Genomic DNA, 17602 nt, shown 5'->3' with positions numbered 1-17602 from the left:
TAATTGATAAATGCGTTTCTTATGAGAATGTCTCTACCGTCTCTCCAGTACCCCGGTCTGGTTCACCCGTAGGCTATCTAATCCCCGCAACATTAAGTAGAGACTTGACTATGCAATTTATTGTGAGGCGAAATCTCAATTCTGTCTTTTAAATACTCAATGCTACAATAATTATGTATATCGTGCGCGTAGGGTTGAATTCTATCAAAACCTCAAACGATTTTACAACTTTGTTAATTCTAAACGACGATCTATCCTACTGCATTCCACCTTCAGACTTAATGACTCAATGCTTGCTAAATTCTTTTAGTCGACTTATTCCACTACTGCTTCACCTCCCACATCCTATGCCTCCACAATCCCACATTTAAATTGTGTGCTTTTTCTAGTATAACTGAAGACTCCATTATCTCTAGCTTATCATTTGTGAGGTCTTCCTTCGTACCCGAGCCTGATAAAATTCCTAGCTGCATCCTTAAAATATTTCGATTCTATGCTTTTTACGAAACTTTTCAATATGGGCTTTTCCCCGATACTATTGCCTTGGGTAATATCGTATATTATTGGCAAAACCCAAAAGGTTTCTTGTTGTTCCTCATTATCTAAAACCGTTCAAGTTACCTCAGGTGTCCCCCAATCCAGTCATCTGGGCCCACTGTTATTAATGGTTTGCGCTTGACCTAGGCTCATTCACGCGTGCTCATGTTTGCAGACGACGTCAAGATTTGTTATTCCTATAATGATTCCAACAGTACTGGCAAGCAGATCTCGATACATTCTGTGATTAATAAATTACATCTTAATGCCTCAAAGTGCTCTTTTATGACATTCAGTCGTTTGTCTCCGTTTCTAGCACATTACTCTATCAAGTCTGTTCTATTAGATTGTTTACCATCATTCAAAGACTTAAGCGTTATGCTTGACCCAAAACTTTCATTTAATTTTCACATTTCTTCAGCGTAGTATCGGTTCAAAAGCAATTCCATAAGTTCGGGTTACGAGGTCTTAACTGAGACCCGAGTTTTCGCCTCCCTTTTTATTCTGACAAACTTCTTATTAATCTTCTTCACTTTACAACCGTAGACTCGCATTTCATAAACTAATCAATGATTAAGTCATATCTAGTAATTGACTAGATACTTGACCAGAATTTTTTTTCCTATTTACCTTAGTAGATGTCTCACTAACTACTCTCTAAACGTCACTTCACTTCGCTCTATAATTTTTAATAATCTACAACGAAACCGCTGAAAATATTTTGGACATCGCTTTGCATGCAACTCTTTCACATTGGCTGTGAGTCGGGGCATAGCTGACACCTTGTGTAAATAAAACTCCAACGGGTCGTTGATGTTTGGTTGCGTATAAGGCATAGCTTAGTTTCTTTCAATTAATTCTTATCCCTTTGGCTTAAGCTTTCTTCGTCGACTGTTGTTGACGTAAATAAATAAATATTTACACAAATTTGTGTTACATTAACATAACAACCCATTAACTCGTAGCTAGGGATATTCAAACTTGTTGGCTATCTAAAAATTTTGAAAAATTTATTAGTAGGTGATGTACGGGCGATCTTCTAGACTTGGTAACAGATTCAATACAGTGAATAAACAAGCTTTTGAATAGCTTTGAATTATTTGGCAGATATGTTGTAAATAAAATATTAATATTAATATTTTTATGTACAGATTTTGAACGAATACGCACGAATATGGCAAAATAAAAGTTTCCAACTTGCACACGCGGGCGCCTATCGTCTCATTCTCGTAATTTTGCTCATTTACCCGACGATTAAGAAATCTCAAATTTGAATACAAAAATGTCCAAAACCTTTACACTGGTGGCAATGCTGCTGACCAAACGCTGACGATAGGGAGTGAATGTAATGCGAGTATTGTGGCCACAAGAGTCTAACTCTTGTTTTTACAAAATTAAAATTACGGATCACTCTCGATGTGAACATACAGCTGTGTTCACCTTTCAACATTTATATTAATTTTTCGACATGTTAAACATTATAAATTAAATTTCAGTTTCATATTTTTCAAAGAATAGGATATAAGGATGAAAATAGTGATTAGATTCCATCTGTTTTACATTGATTTTTATAATTTTTTAATGTCTTTTGTGTTTTCCACCGATCGTTCCTATGGGAGCCATATGATATATTTACCCGATCTTTATCAAATTTGGCACAGTGATTAACAGATATATTAAACTAACAAATGTTTAATTTGAAGCAATCGCGTTAAAAGTAACGAAATTATTGTCAAAAGTCACCGTTTTCGACCAATCGTTTCGAAAATTCGTTATAGTCACCCGATCTTGTGTTGTGAGATCCTAGTTTTTATTTTCGATTTGGATTTTGTTTTATTAAATATATGTTTGAAGGGATTGTCAGGTTTCTGTGCTATTTTTATTCCATCTTTGTCATAACAATCCGAATGTGATAGTCTTTCTGATAATTTAGGTACATAAGTGATAAGTAGGTCGTTTCATTTTTGGTTTTGTCAATAGGGGATTTATGTTTTTTGAATAATGTCTTGATTATCCGGACATTATCCGGAAAATCGTTTTCCTTTAAAATATTTATTAATTCCTCCTTCGTTTCTTCATGGTATATTTTATCTGAAACGTTTAGCATCCGTTGAATACAACTCCTTGCTGTATTTATTATCATCGTCTTGGGGTGTTGTAAGTTAAAATTGATGATTCGTCCTGATGCTGTTGGCTTCATATACCATTTTAGTTTTAATTCGTTTCCTCGTCTGATGATCATAGAGTCCGAATACGCCAGTTTTCCATTGTCTTCCAGCTCCATAGTGAATTTAATATTACTGTCAAAAGAATTTAGGGTGTCCAGTGTGTTATCGATGTCATCTTGGTGTATTATTGAAAAAAATGTCATCCACATATTTCGTCAATAATCTTGGTGGTCTGGTTAGTTTGTTCATGGCGGTGTCCAGAAGAATTTCCATAACGATATCCGCAATGATAAGTGAGGCCGGGGCATCGGCATTCCTTTTAATTGTATGAAAGTTTGGTTCTTATATGTAAAATATCTGTTCTCTTGAATGCAGAATTTTACTATTTCCATAAATAAGGCTTTTGGTATCCATGTGGGTTCCTGTATTTTAGTTTATTTATTCCCGATTGTGTCCAATGCTAAATCCGTTGGTATGCTTGGAAATAATGATACCACGTCAAACGAAATTAATTGTTCATCGTCATAAATGTATGTGTTGTTAATGCGCTGTTTTAATTCAATTGAATTTTTTATGTTATAGTTCGAGTCCAATGTTATATTCTTTAAAATTTGTATAATGTATTTTCAAAGTTCAGAAGATGGTGAGCCAATTGACGAACAAATTGGTCTTAATGGTGTCCCTTCTTTGTGTATTTTTGGTAGTTCATATATTCTTGGGGAGATCGCAGTAGTTGTCATCATTCTGTTCTTTTCAATTTAAAATAAAACCTATCTTATGTAGTTTGTCCACCAGATTATAGTTCTTTGTCTGTAATTGTGTTGTTGGGTCTTTCCTGAGGATTCCATAGGTGTTTAGATCTGATAGAATGTTCATCATTCTATGGTCATAATCAGTATTTTTCATTGCTACCGTCTTATTTCCTTTGTCAGATGTCAATATCAATATATCGTCATGTTGTTTAAGAAATTTGTATGTCCGTTGAGCTATATCTAATATTGCACGATCTGTTGCAGTTATGTATTTCGTCGCTCTATGCTCTTTAACCATTAAAGAGAACGTAGTACGCGCTGCTTCTTGTTTTTCTTTTTCCCTAATCGTCTGAACTATTTTGTCTCCCATCGGCAATGTATATGATGAGAGGGAAAGAGCAAACTTTGGACCCTTTGTTAGTAATGATTTTATATCCGGCGGGAACTCTACCTCTGTCTCATTTACAAACCCAGTCAGTTCTGTTGTTGTTTGAAAATTATAAAATGACATCTTTAATGACATGTGTTAGTCATGAGATCAATTAAAGGTTGGCTGTTATCTTGAATGTTATAAATTGCAAGGAGATAGTAATGGTAAAAAATTTGACGATTATACTTTAAAAACCGCTCAACTTTTAACTGACAAGAAATGGAAATCATATTTGAAAGGTTCTGTCTGTGCATTGATGAATTAAGTTACAGAAAAGAGTTAAGAACATGTAAAATGAAGTAAGTAAGTCGTCTCGCCGACTTAGGTATACCATACACCAGTAAAGCAAATATGTCAACTTTATTAAACAAATGCATTTTCACATGCTTCTTACAAGCATATCTTAGTATCTCGCTCACTCAATCATACGAGCACCCTATCGACCCCACCAGCCAACGGCCAACTCCGGCCTTATGGAAAACCGTTTATATGCATAACTCGACTGTTTTTTTTTTTCCGATTTTGATAAAATTTGGTATTTTGCTAGATTGCATTATGTAAAAAAATACGGGAGATAATCAAGTTTTTCAAATTACGGGGGCGGAGAAGGGCGTGGCAAATTTTGTATACATACAACATGTGTGCATTTACTAAGCGAATATACATACCAAATATTGTGTCTCTAGCTAGAATAGTTTTTGAGATAAACGCTTTTTTTAAATTGCGGGGGCGGAAAGGGGCGTGGAAAAAATTTGAAATAAACTTGATCACTCTACATACTACACGAGTCTACATACCAAATTTGGTGGCTCTAGCTCTTACAGTCTCCGAGATCTAGGTGTTCATACGGACAGACGGACGGACAGACGGACATGGCTAGATCGACTCGGTTGTTGATCCTGATCAAGAATATATATACTTTGTGGGGTCGGAGATGCTCTTCCTTCTGCATGTTACATACATTTTGGCGACTTTAATATACCATTTCACCCTATGGGTGTATGGTATAAATATTATGGCCAAGGATTGTAAGGGTATAAAAAGTTAGAAGTTAGCTTCTTTGATATTTAAATTTTAAATAGCTCTTTCGGTTTAGAAGCTATAATTTTTGCAATGTAAAATGACCAAGGGCCCCGCTGTGCGGCGCTCAAATCGTGGAATGCGATTCAAAACTTAACCAAAAATAAAGAACTACACTTGCAGATGTGGAAACAGCTGGGTACATGGAGGGATAATCATATGTGCACATATATGCCTTATATCTGAGAGCAGTCAGGGAACTTCTGTGCATCTTTCAGATCAACTAGGATGACGTGGACAAACTGCATCCTCGATTTGGCTTGTGGCTTAGGTATCCTCTAGCAGAACGCCCATAAGAACAGGGTTGCATCGGCGGAACTCTTGATCATCCTTGACCAACGTTCATTCTAAAAGAGGCGCATGGTGGCATGGAACATCGTAGTAAATGACCTGCTCAGCAAATACAAAAGGATTTCCTCCAGGACTACTACCTATGCGAACAAGACGTTCATAAATATCTTCACCAAGAGATACAAGGTCCCGCACTGGATCAAGTTCCAAATAGATAGTGAGTAAGAGACACACCAATAAACCAGATAAAATTCCTTGATTTGATTATAAACAGCAAACTGTCCTGGAAGGCCAATGTGGAGGAAGAGGCTAAGAAGGCAACCAATGCACTCTATACGGCCCAGGGTAGCACTTGGAGCCTTTCACCCCAACTTAAGCATTGAATTGTTCATTTCAGTGCACTGTGGCAGATTTTACAAAAACAGCGGCAGAAAGTAAAAACCAGAGGGCCGGGGCTAACTTCGACCGCGTCAAAGTTTGTATACCGTTGCAACTTTTATGGTAACTCTTTCCTTACCTATAGCCATCAAAGTGGAAAAATGTTTAAGCTAAAAAGGCTAATGTTTGCGAAAGAACGGCCAACAATCTTAGCATAGGAAAAAAGTAAGATATTGATCAAAGTCACTGTTTTCCACCGATCGTTCCTATGGGAGCTATATGATATAGTAACCCGATCTTTATCAAATTCGGCACAGTCATTAACAGATATATTAAACTAACAAATGTTTAATTTAAAAGCAATCACGTCAAAAGTGACGAAGTTATTGACAAAAGTCACTGTTTTCGAAAGATCGTTCCTATGGGAGCTATATGATATAGACGCCCGATCTTGATCAAATTTGGCACAGTCGTTTATATGTGTAATTAACTCACCAATATAAAATTTCACGACAGTAGCTCAGAAAATAACGAAGTTATTAAGAAAAGTCACTGTTCGTGACTTTGCTGTTTGTATGGGAGCTATATGATATAGTGGTCCGATCCGGCTGAGTCCGAGATATACAACCCCTGCAGTATATACAAGCCCACATGCATTTCAACTCTGTAGCTCTTACGGTCTAGGAGGAGTTTGCGTTGATCCAGACGGACGGACAGACGGACGGACGGACGGACATGGCTATATGAACTCGTTTCGTCATGCTGATCAAGAATATATATACTTTATATGGTCGGAGATGCTTCCTTCTATGCGTTGCACACTTCTGACCAAAATGAATATACTCTTTTTGCAAGGGTATAAATATCAAAGAAGCTAACTTCGGCTATGCCGAATTTTATATACCATCCTTGGAAATAATATTTTTACTTTTTGAAATTTCTTTCCCTGCAACTCAATTCGTCAATACACAAACAAAAGATTATTACTCTTTTTACTAAAATTTTTTCTCCTTCTTCCATCATGCCCTAAACAAAGCACGGCGACAGTTCATGTAGCGTTGCGTCTGTGTGTGTATGCGTGTGCTCTGATGATTTGATGATGACGTATTAGGCAGCGCTTGAGTCGATTTATATTGACTGTAACTTGTGTTCTATTTATCCGATCAGATTCAAATTGAGATCTGAGGTTCTATATCCAATACTATCATATTGGTAAATTTCATGGGGATGCTCCAATTTTTATGAAAATGTTTCTTCCACTCTGCAACAATTTTTTTTCTAAAACTATATGATATAGTGGTCCGATCCTGATGATTTTCAAACTTTATCTTACCCTGGTAATAAAAAGCGCCAAAAAAATTTCATCCCGATAGCTCTTAGAATGGCTGAGTAAAACGCATACGCACCGACGGACAGACATGGCTATATCGACTCAGCTTCTCATGCTGATCAAGAATATATGTATATACTTTATGGGGTCGGAAACGTCTCCTTCTGTGCGTTACAAACAACTGACCAATTTTATAATACCCTCTGCAAGGGGATAAAAATGGCCCATAATATTTTTTCCAATAAATAAATGTTTTACCTTATTAGAAACGATTTTCTTATATTTTTTTATACAACCCTAGATTTTCTACAACCCTTCAAAGTTAGCTGTTGCTGCCACGTGGTTTTTGATTATATTTTGATTGAAAGCCTTATTAACTTTTGTTGAGCTAAGTTTCTCAAATAAAAAAAGCAAAAACAACTATAAAATAGTTTTGAAAATTAATAGCCATTTGTTTCTATTTGTGTTTGGTTTTTCGTTTTATGTGTTATTGCTGGTGATGTTTCGTAGAAAATTGTAACCAAAAAATATGTGTTTCGTGGAGTAAAAGTTGTGAGCTTATCGTTGCTACTCGCAAGTAACAATGCAATTATGTTCATTTGAATGTTCTTAACATAATGTAATTTATCATTTTGGCGCTTTTTTGCGCCTTTTGAAATATTTATCTATGTTGCAGACAACGTAGAATTTAGCCATTCGGAATTGTTGCAATTTTGAATTGACAGCGGGCGCAAAAATGAAGCAATTTCGAATTGGGTCATCAAAAAACTTCCCACAAATATTGAGGCTTATGAAATGGTGGAAATTAGGAACAAAATTATCTAAATTTGTATCTTACATAAAGAAAGAAGTATTTAAAAAAGATGGAACAACGACAATACTTTAAAAGAAAATATATTGGACAACAAGCGAAAAGGCGACTCCATGCTAAAATCTGTTTCAATTTCTGCAGATGATGCTTTATCATTTCTTCTCGAGAATTCCCTAATCAAAAAGCAGTATAACGCCATTCGAATGGGTGCGATTTCCATGCTATGATAAAGTTTACAAAGCTAATTTTGAATGTAGACCCATCGAAATTTAAGTTACAGAGACTTCAGAGCAAGTTCCATTGCAAAATATGCTAGACCATACCACAAAAAGGATTATTAGGTTTCAAAAAGAAGTTGTAACACAATATTCTTTTAATATAGTTTATAAAAAACAAAGAATTCCCGCCAAGTATATAAGCACTTCTTGCTGAACCTAAACTTTTTCTCAAAGAAAACCAACAATTGGAAAATACTAAACATGGAGCAGATTCTGATTCGGATGAGGAAAACTTTAACATGTATTGTTTAGAACTTGAAGCAGTTGTTTTAGCGTAAAAAATAAATAATTAAATTTTCATTATGAAAAGCTTTAATTTTTGTACATGACTTATGTAGGCGGCATGGGTGGGCGTAGTAATTTCTGTTTTTTTTTCGAAATTTCCAAAAATGGCTATAATCAGGAGTACCAAATTTCAAGTCGATGTGAACCATAGTTTACTTTATGTAAAATCTGTCACTGCGGCCTATACTCTATGATGTGTTTGTCTGGTGGTCGGCCGTGGAGAAGTCTACATATCAAAAGCTTGTGCAGAAAGTGCAAAGAAGGGCACACCTTTGGATAACAGGGCAGCACAGTAGTGTCTTGCTGCCAGAAACTCGATTAAAGTACATATCCATCCGAGCATACGTCACTAGCTAGGACCTTACTTCTAGGTGTAGCGGAACGAAGAAGACCCGATAACGACAAAGCAATTTTTCTGGGTCACAAAGCTTGGGAGACGCGTCAAAAACCCTACAATGCAGTCAACATATACACCGACGGATCGAAAATTAATACAGGAGTGGGGGCAGCGGTGTACTGCCCAGACCCGCCTAATTAACTCTCATACAAGCTACCTAACTACTGCAGCACAGCTTTAAACGCCATTGAAAATGTGTGCATCTACTGGATACCGCAGCTAGCAACACCGCCAACGAGCGGTGAAAAAGCCTTACCATCTGCCGAAAAGACAAAACTATGTGCATCACGCGAGACGACAGACTCGCGGCGCATGTGCTAGGTCTGAACCGCACGGATTTTAAAATCCTTAAAGGCATACTGACCGCATACTGCCTTACAGCAACTTATGGGAAGAGTCTAAAACTAACAGACCGCACCAACTGCAAGAAATGTGAATGTTGATTTGCGAATGTCCAGCCTTGGCAGCGATGAGGCATACATATGTACCTAGGAGCCCATCTACTGAACTCGCTTCAGGATGCGGCTAAACGAATAATCTACCAACTCTTGGCCTTCGCCAGACACACGCATATCCTGACAGAGCCCCCGCTAGGTAATTTTACAAATCCGGCAACACTACGAACCACATTAGGTCTATGTGGGACTTCGATTAAATAGGTCTTTCTAACCTAACCAATTCTGTTTGGTTAAAAAATAAAAAATTTAATTTTTTACTGTCGCTTGCTACAATAAAAGATGCTGTCATTTTTCTGTCATATGGTCTAAATATAACTAAGACTAATTTCCGGCATAACAGCTCACCATGTTTGGGCTTCAATTTGTGTTCTATATATCCGATCGATTACTATCACATTAGTAAATCATAGTAATACTTGAACTCCTTGGACCGATCCGAATGATTTAATCTCATGCAATAATAAGATACTTAAATACATAGTTCATATTTTTATAGCTTTTGAATTGGCTGAGTAAAGTGCGTTTGGACCGACGGAGATTGCTATATCGAATCAGCTTCTCATGCTGATCAAGAATATATGAAGTCGGAAACTTCTCCTTCTGTGCATTACAAACACCTGAACAATTTTATAACACCCTCTGCAAAGGTATAATAAAGCAGGTAAGTCGTCGCGCCGACTTCCATATACCATGCTCCAATATTTGTTTCACGTATTTTTTATTGCGAAGACCAAATATAATTCCATTAAATTCGTTTTACATGCCTCATAGCATATCCATGTCTCGCTCGCTCTTACAAACATACGAGCACTACAGCGCCGCCACTAGACTACGGCGACTTGCTTTCTTACGAACCGCCTATTAAAACACGTGTATACGTATATTTTGCATGTTTCTAGCCCAATTTCAATAATATTTGTTAGGTTGATAGAAATCAGTTAGACTAATTAAGCAATTTAATTTCCAACTAAAAATCTCGCTGTAATATTACTTGTATGCAGTATATTTTACTGCATATAAAACAATATTTGCTTTTTGGAAACAAAGTTCCAAACCTTTTTTTACAATTTATTTGTAAACGCCGTGCCATTTTCGGGGAAATAAAAAATTTAGAGTGGTTAGCAACTTCTAATGATGAGAGAACTTGGTAGTTTATGAAATAGCGCTATACAGACAACCTGCTAATTTTTTGTTTTTCTGAAAATAACCTCAAGCCTGCTCATTCGAACGATTAAAATAGGTCGCTAAAATAAATGTCATAAAAAGAAAATATTATATATTATTTGTTGAGCACTAAACTTAATACTCACTCTGTTGCGGTCGTATGGTAAAACATCTGGGTTTCGATTTTTTGGAATATTATCTTCATGTTCACCCACCGAACAGGATTTATTAATTTCATCCGTAGTGTCAATCAGTTTCTGTAATAACACAAATTTTTAACTTAGTAATTGTATATTCTTCCATTAAAAACCACTGGGATAAAAAAAAAGAAAAAACTGCGAAAAAAAATTGGCTTGATGTGTGTTCAGTATTGGTTAAATATGTTAAAATTGGATTTGTATCTTGTATTTTACTTGTCATTTTCTAGGCACTAGTTTGGTTTTTGAAATCAAGGACTATTCAGCTGCTCTGGCATCTACTAAGCTATGCATTGTTTTATGATATCGAGGCAGCTCAAAAAACAGTTAAGAAATACTTTTAAAAACCAAAAGTACTCATGTATTGTCGTGAATTTTTTTATTAATGAGCTTATTACACCTATAAACGACTGTGCCAAATTTAATTGATAATCGGGTGACTTTATCGTACAGCTCCCCTAGGAACTTTCCGTCAAAAACAGACACTTGTATAAATAACTTCGTTACTTTTTACGCAAATATCGATAAAACCACAGGGCCGGGGCTAACTTCGACCGCGTTAAAGTTTGTATACCCTTTTTTTATTACTCTTTCCCCATCTGTAGCCGTCGAAGTGAAAAAACGTTATATCTAAAAAGACTAATGTTTGCGAAAGAACGGCCTACGTACCATCTTAGTTTAGCAACTAACTATTGATCAAAGTCACTGTTTACCACCGATCATTCCTATGGGAGTGAATAGGGATTCCAGGAAGAAGGAAAATAACCCAATCTTCATTTGTTGAATTCAATATATGAAACGATTTTATTTAACAAAGTGTTGTGTATATAAATAAAGTCTTAAGCTCTATGAGGCGACAATTGTGCTTAAAAACTTATTCTAATGACCCACGTTTTTCAGGGGTTGAAAATTATTTATATTTCATGCTCCGCGTTGGTTACTTGATACCGCGCCGTTGTTATAATCTTAAGTGTTTTCCACGCATATGTGTATAAAGCAATAATTGTCATATGAATCTTTATGACTTATTTTTGTTTTTGTTTCGTTTTGTATGTTTCTTTGGTGCATCTGATTTGGTGAAGTCATTTCATATGAACACTATGTTTAATCTTAAACAGGGATGTAATATGATATAGACACCCGATCTTGATCAAATTTGTCACAGTCATTAACAGATATATAAAACTAACAAATGTTTTTTTTGAAAGCAATCGCGTCAAAAGTAACGAAATTATTGTCAAAAGTCACCGTTTTCGACAAATCGTTTCCATGGGAGCTATATGATATAGTCACCCGATTTTTATCAAATTTGTCACAGTCATTAACAGATATATTTATATTTAACTAACAAATGTTTAATTTGAAAGCAATCGCGTCAAAAATAACTAAATTATTGACAAAAGTCACTATTTTCAACCGATCGTTTCTATGGGAGCTATATGATATAGTCACCCGATCTTGAATTTGGCATAGTCGTTATATGTGTAATAAACTCACCAATATTTAATTACACGACAATAGCTCCAAAAATAACTAAGTTATTGAGAAAAGTCACTGTTCGTGACTTTGCCGGTTGTATGGAAGCTATATGATATAGTTGTCCGATCCGGCTGAATCCGAGATATACAACCTGTGCACTATATAAAACGTGAGTAATGCTGTTTTGTAAATACTACCTGATTATGTAAAGCTGCGAGCAATTTTTTGAATTTTATTCTAGGGAAATAGTTTTAAAATAAAGACCAAGTTATTATCAGCATATTATAAATTAGTGGCATCTCCATTGTTCCCCAGTACGGCTGTGCAGCGACGCGGTATGGAATCTATCAGTTTCTGGCACCTTTCTTGTGTTGTGGCCTTTCATATACTCTCTATATTAGTCCAAGGATCTTATTTAGTGGTTGGCTTTGCAGAAGCTACTCCCTTCTTAACGTCGCACCATAAATTTTCGATCGGGCTCAGATCAGGCGACTGTGCGTGCCACATCATTATATCTACTCCTGCATTATCGATCCGAGCGCCTTTTTGAAAGACCCAACAAAGTGAAATCTTCTTTTCGGCATATGGTAGCATCACTTCCTCAGCAACATCGTAATACTTAGGAAAAAACAGTTGGGGAGCACTTAAAAATTTCACTGACTTCTATGTAAGTTGTGCCTTCATTCATAAGGTTTCTGATCTGAATCCTCTTCTTAAAAGACATATGCGTACCGCGGCCCATTTAAGTCTTCAAATTGGAATACTTTAATGAACCTTCTATCGCGAACATTTAACACATAAAATAGAGTAAAAAAAAACCATCCTTCTAGCAGTAGTTTAAGTTACTACTAAATGTTAAATGTTAAATGAGTTCAATGTACAATATTGAAAAGTTGGACGACGCCAACTATGACACGTGGTGGGTACTTGTGCGAAGCGTGTTGGTACATCAAGATTTGTGGTCAGTGGTTTCAGGTGAACTTGTGGAACCCAAAACTGATGAAGCGTTTGAAACATGGAAACGTCAAAAGGACAAAGCCATGGCGGTGCTGTTTATGTCGATAAGTGCGCCGCTATTGAACTCCATAAAAAAGTGCGAAAGAGCTAGCGAGATATGGAAAGAACTAGAAAAGTTCCATCGACCAACAGGTCCAGTGGGAAAAGTGACCCTGTTTATGCAGTTATTAAACAAAAGAATTGCTAAAGGTGACAGCGTGTAAAAACACATATTGGAATTTTCAAACATTGTTGAAAATTTGTCGGTCATCGATGTAAGTTTGCCAGAAGAGTTTACCGTAATTTTGTTGCTTGCGAGTTTGCATGTCTTATGAGAACTTTGTTGTGGCCTTGGAAGCTCGTGATGAGTTGCCGAGTTTCAGTACCATAAAATGCAAGCTAGCCGAAGAAAATTAACGACGAAAGACGAACAATCAAAATGATGTTGTACAGGCATTCGCAGCATGCTCTATCGGCGGTGAGAACGGTAAGCGACGAGACAACAAGTCAGAGGCAGACAGGCGCCGATGCTTTAAATGTGGCCAACCAGGGCGTTTCGCGGCAAAATGCGCGATGAAAGAAGAGAATGAAAACAACACCAATGTGAGACGCGGAAAAAACAGCGGAAGATGCGAATATTGGAAGAATAAAGGGGCAACGATCTTTTGTTGGCGTTGCCATTAACAATAGGATGGATATCGATGATTGGGTTATCGATAGTGGCGCCACATCACACATGTGTGCGCACCGTGAGTTATTTAATCAACTTGATGATTAAAATGAAATTATTGAGTTGGCAGGAAATTATTCTATGACGTCACAAGGCAGAGGAACAGTGATTGTGCACAGCAAACTTGGGTACACAATAACGCTCAGAGACGTTTGATTTGTACCAGGCTTGCAGCAATGCAATTTCATATCGGTGGGAAAAGAGGTTTCAAATGGATGCACCATACTTTTTAATTCGGGAACTGCCTAAGTTAATGATGATAAGGGCATCAATATATTAATGGCCAAAAAGGTCTGTGGATTGTTTCTGTGTGAAACTAAAAATCAAGAGAGACTGTGTGTTTCTTAAGCCTCCGATGAGCTCAAAAAATGACATATGCGATATGGTCATTTAAATGTGCAAAAATTGCGTGAGCTGCAGAACAAAGAAATGGTTCGATGTTTGACATCAAGCATTGCTGGAGAAAATCTAGACTGCATAGATTGCATGAAAAACAAGCGTTATGTAAAGCCGTTTGAACAATCGCAAACTAGAGCTACGAAGTTGCTGGAATTAATTCATAGTGATATATGTGGGCCTATGAACAAGGAATCAAATGGTGGAGCCAAATATTTTATGACAATGATCGATGATTTGAGTCAATATATTCATGTCTATCCCACGAAGTATAAGTCTAAGGTGGCCAAAATAATTAAAGAACACGTTACCATGGTGGAGCGTCAGACAGGCCGGAAAGTGAAATCCATAAAGAGTGATAATGGGACGGAGTATGTCAATAAAGAGTTGGATGATTATCTGAACTCCAATGGCATAAAGAGACAGCTCACAGTCCCATACACTCCACACTCGCTGCAAGCGAACACTCGTGGAAATGGCAAGAGTAATGCTGAATAGTGAAGGTTTAAAAGAAAGCTTTTGGGCAGAGGCAATAGTTTGTGCTGCATATCTAAGAAATAGATCGCCAACAAAATCATTTGAAGGCAAAACGCCGTTTGAAGTGTGTACTGGACACAAGCCTGTGGATGCGTCGCAGTTGCACTAGAAAAAGGACCAAGGAAAAAATTCCAAGATTAGGGAAGAGATTATATTATGGTCGGATATTGGCAATCTTCAAAAGCGTATCGTTTATACGATAAGAAAACTGGCGATGTCAAAATAAGCAGAGATGTATATTTCATTGAGAACTGTCAGCCAAGGATTAGAGAAAACTCTTAAGTTATAATGGTACTGGATGAAGTAATAGATGAACCCAACAATGTCGTGGAAGGCCATGGCCTTCATGAACATGACACGGATGATCCTTGCAATGGCAGCGGAATATGAACTATACGTTCATCAAATTGATGTATCGACGGCATACTTGAAACGAGATTTTGGAAAAGAGGTCTATATGCAGCAACCGGAGTTTTACGATGACAAATCTGGCGGTGTGTTAAAGCTGAAAAAGTCGTTGTACGGTCTAAAACAAGCTGGCCGAGTTTGGAACACAACGTTGGATGCTGTTCTGAAAAAGTTGCCGCACGGTATCTACCCCGTTAGAAGCTAATTTCCAGGTTAAGTGCGACAACAAGAGGTGCAAACGCATCGATGTAACTGAGTATCAATCCGTAATAGGTCCTTTGATGTATATTGCGCTATGCTTGTTGGTGTTTAGATTATATAAAATAAGATAACATTAAGCCAATTATACTATAGAACAAATGGAAATGTATGTCAATGTTAAGTATGTAACCCGATTATAGATATCGATGGCTCATCAGTCATAAGTAGATCTGATATGGTCAGCAGTAAACAATAAAGACCTAGTTAATTAAGCTGCTATGGTTAGCTATTATCAATAAAGACGTACTTTGCTGACCTAACACTATGTCGAACTATGCACTGGTGAGCTCTCTATTTTGTACTATAAAAGAAATGCATTATTCTTAGTAAGATCAGACACCAATTGTAGCTACATCGGGTGTGCATCGCTGTGTCTTTGGCCCCCATCTCTACCTTTGTAATCTCACTCCGAGGTCCACCCAATTTATGTGTTGGTTGCGACAAACTTTAGTGACTGGTTTATGTGCTAGTGCCTATATACACTGACGAGCAAAACTGTAACACCAGCTTGCAATCTTCAGTTGCGTAGCTCATAACTCTTTTCGGAGTTAACCTACAATGATGATCCTTCTACCATTTGATTTTGTAACTATTTAGATCTCTTGTCCAAAAGTTGGAAGTGATTTGGTCACCCAGACTAGAAATGGTAAGCAAAATTGAAGAAAAAGCCAAATGTTACAGTTTTGCACTCTCTTAGTTTTTAAATAAATTTTTATACCCTTGCAAAAAGGGTATATTAATTTTGGTCAAAAGTGTGCAACGCATCGAAGGATGCATCTCCGACCATATAAAGTATATATATTCTTGATCAGCACGACGAGACGAGTTCAAATAGCCATGTCCGTCCGTCCGTCCGTCCGTCCGTCCGTCCGTCCGTCCGTCCGTCCGTCCGTCTGGATCAACGCAAACTCCTCCTAGACCGTAAGAGCTACAGAGCTGAAATTTTGCATGTAGGCTTGTATATACTGCAGGCGTTGTAAATCTCGGATTCAGCCGGATCGGACCACTATATCATATAGCTCCCATACAAACAGCAAAGTCACGAACAGTGACTTTTCTTAATAACTTCGTTATTTTCTGAGCCGTTATTCGTTATTTTCTGTCGTGAAATTTTATATTGGTGAGTTTATTATACATATAAACGACTATGCCAAATTTGATCAAGATCGGGTGACTATATCATATAGCTCCCATAGGAACGATCTTTCGAAAACAGTGACTTTTGTCAATAACTTCGTTACTTTTGACGCGATTGCTTTCAAATTAAACATTTGTTAGTTTAATATATCTGTTAATGGCTGTGCCAAATTTGATAAGGATAGGGTAACTATATCATATAGCTCCCATAGGAACGATCGGTGGAAAACTGTGACTTAGTCCAATAACTTCGTTATTTCCTATGCCACGACTGTTGGCCGTTCTTTCGCAAACATTATCCTTTTTAGATAAAACGTTTTTCCACTTTGATAGCTATAGGTAAGGAAAGAGTTACCAAAAAAGTTGCAAGGGTATACAAACTTTGACGCGGTCGAAGTTAGCCCCGGCCCTCTGGTTTTTTTTTTTTTAATTTTTAAAGGGTATTAAGTGTTTTTAAAATTTTTGTTGTATAAAATATTCAACCCCACATATGTTAAGAGCATCATCGAATAAAATTTCAGTAGATTAGCCCTTATATATCCTTTGGTATTGCCTTAACTTTATCAAGCCAAAAGATGGAAATTCTTATTTAATTACTCGAATTTTTTTTTTAAATATCATTTGGATTTATTTATGCCAACATAAAATCCATTTTCTGATTTTATAATATTGGGTTCTAATTAAATATTGGTCGAAATAGAGTTAAAAAATTGATTTATAAACGCCAGGACCTATGTTTTACCCCATTTGAAGGCGTGTTTTTCCTGCAGTTTGTTAAAATATTATTTTTTTATACTAAAATATTATTACTCGAACAGTTTTTTTTCTGAGAGAAACAAAAATTCCACACACAATTCAATAATACGGCCGTAACTAATGCCTAAATCTATGTTTTTATTTATCGCTCAAAGCATTTGTATAGCGTAACGATATTCTGATACAAAAAAGGCATCAAACATATTGAATTAAGGTAATATGCCCTCAAACTACCTAAATTAATCGTTTTTCTTAACGTGAACTAACTTAGAACGCCAGTAAGGATCTGTGTGGTGCCAATTTATATATTGTTTAACATAGTATCAGTGCAGACACGCTTCTATCA

At 36.7% G+C, this 17602-nt stretch overlaps 1 protein-coding gene across 1 annotated transcript in view; it reads right to left on the bottom strand.

Moving 5' to 3' along the window:
• LOC6648652 (tyrosine-protein phosphatase 69D) overlaps positions 1–17602 on the bottom strand; it is a 227419-nt gene that overhangs the window by 78760 nt on the left and 131057 nt on the right. Inside the window, exon 8 of the mRNA XM_047011785.1 lies at positions 10506–10616. Within this exon, the coding sequence (XP_046867741.1) occupies positions 10506–10616 (111 nt within the window). The remainder of the gene's footprint in view (positions 1–10505; positions 10617–17602) is intronic.

The sequence above is a fragment of the Drosophila willistoni genome, assembly GCF_018902025.1.
Source record: "Drosophila willistoni isolate 14030-0811.24 chromosome XR unlocalized genomic scaffold, UCI_dwil_1.1 Seg106, whole genome shotgun sequence".
Taxonomy (NCBI): domain Eukaryota; kingdom Metazoa; phylum Arthropoda; class Insecta; order Diptera; family Drosophilidae; genus Drosophila; species Drosophila willistoni.
The sequence above is the reverse complement of the archived record's forward strand: the minus strand, read 5'-3'. Positions and strand labels throughout refer to the sequence as shown.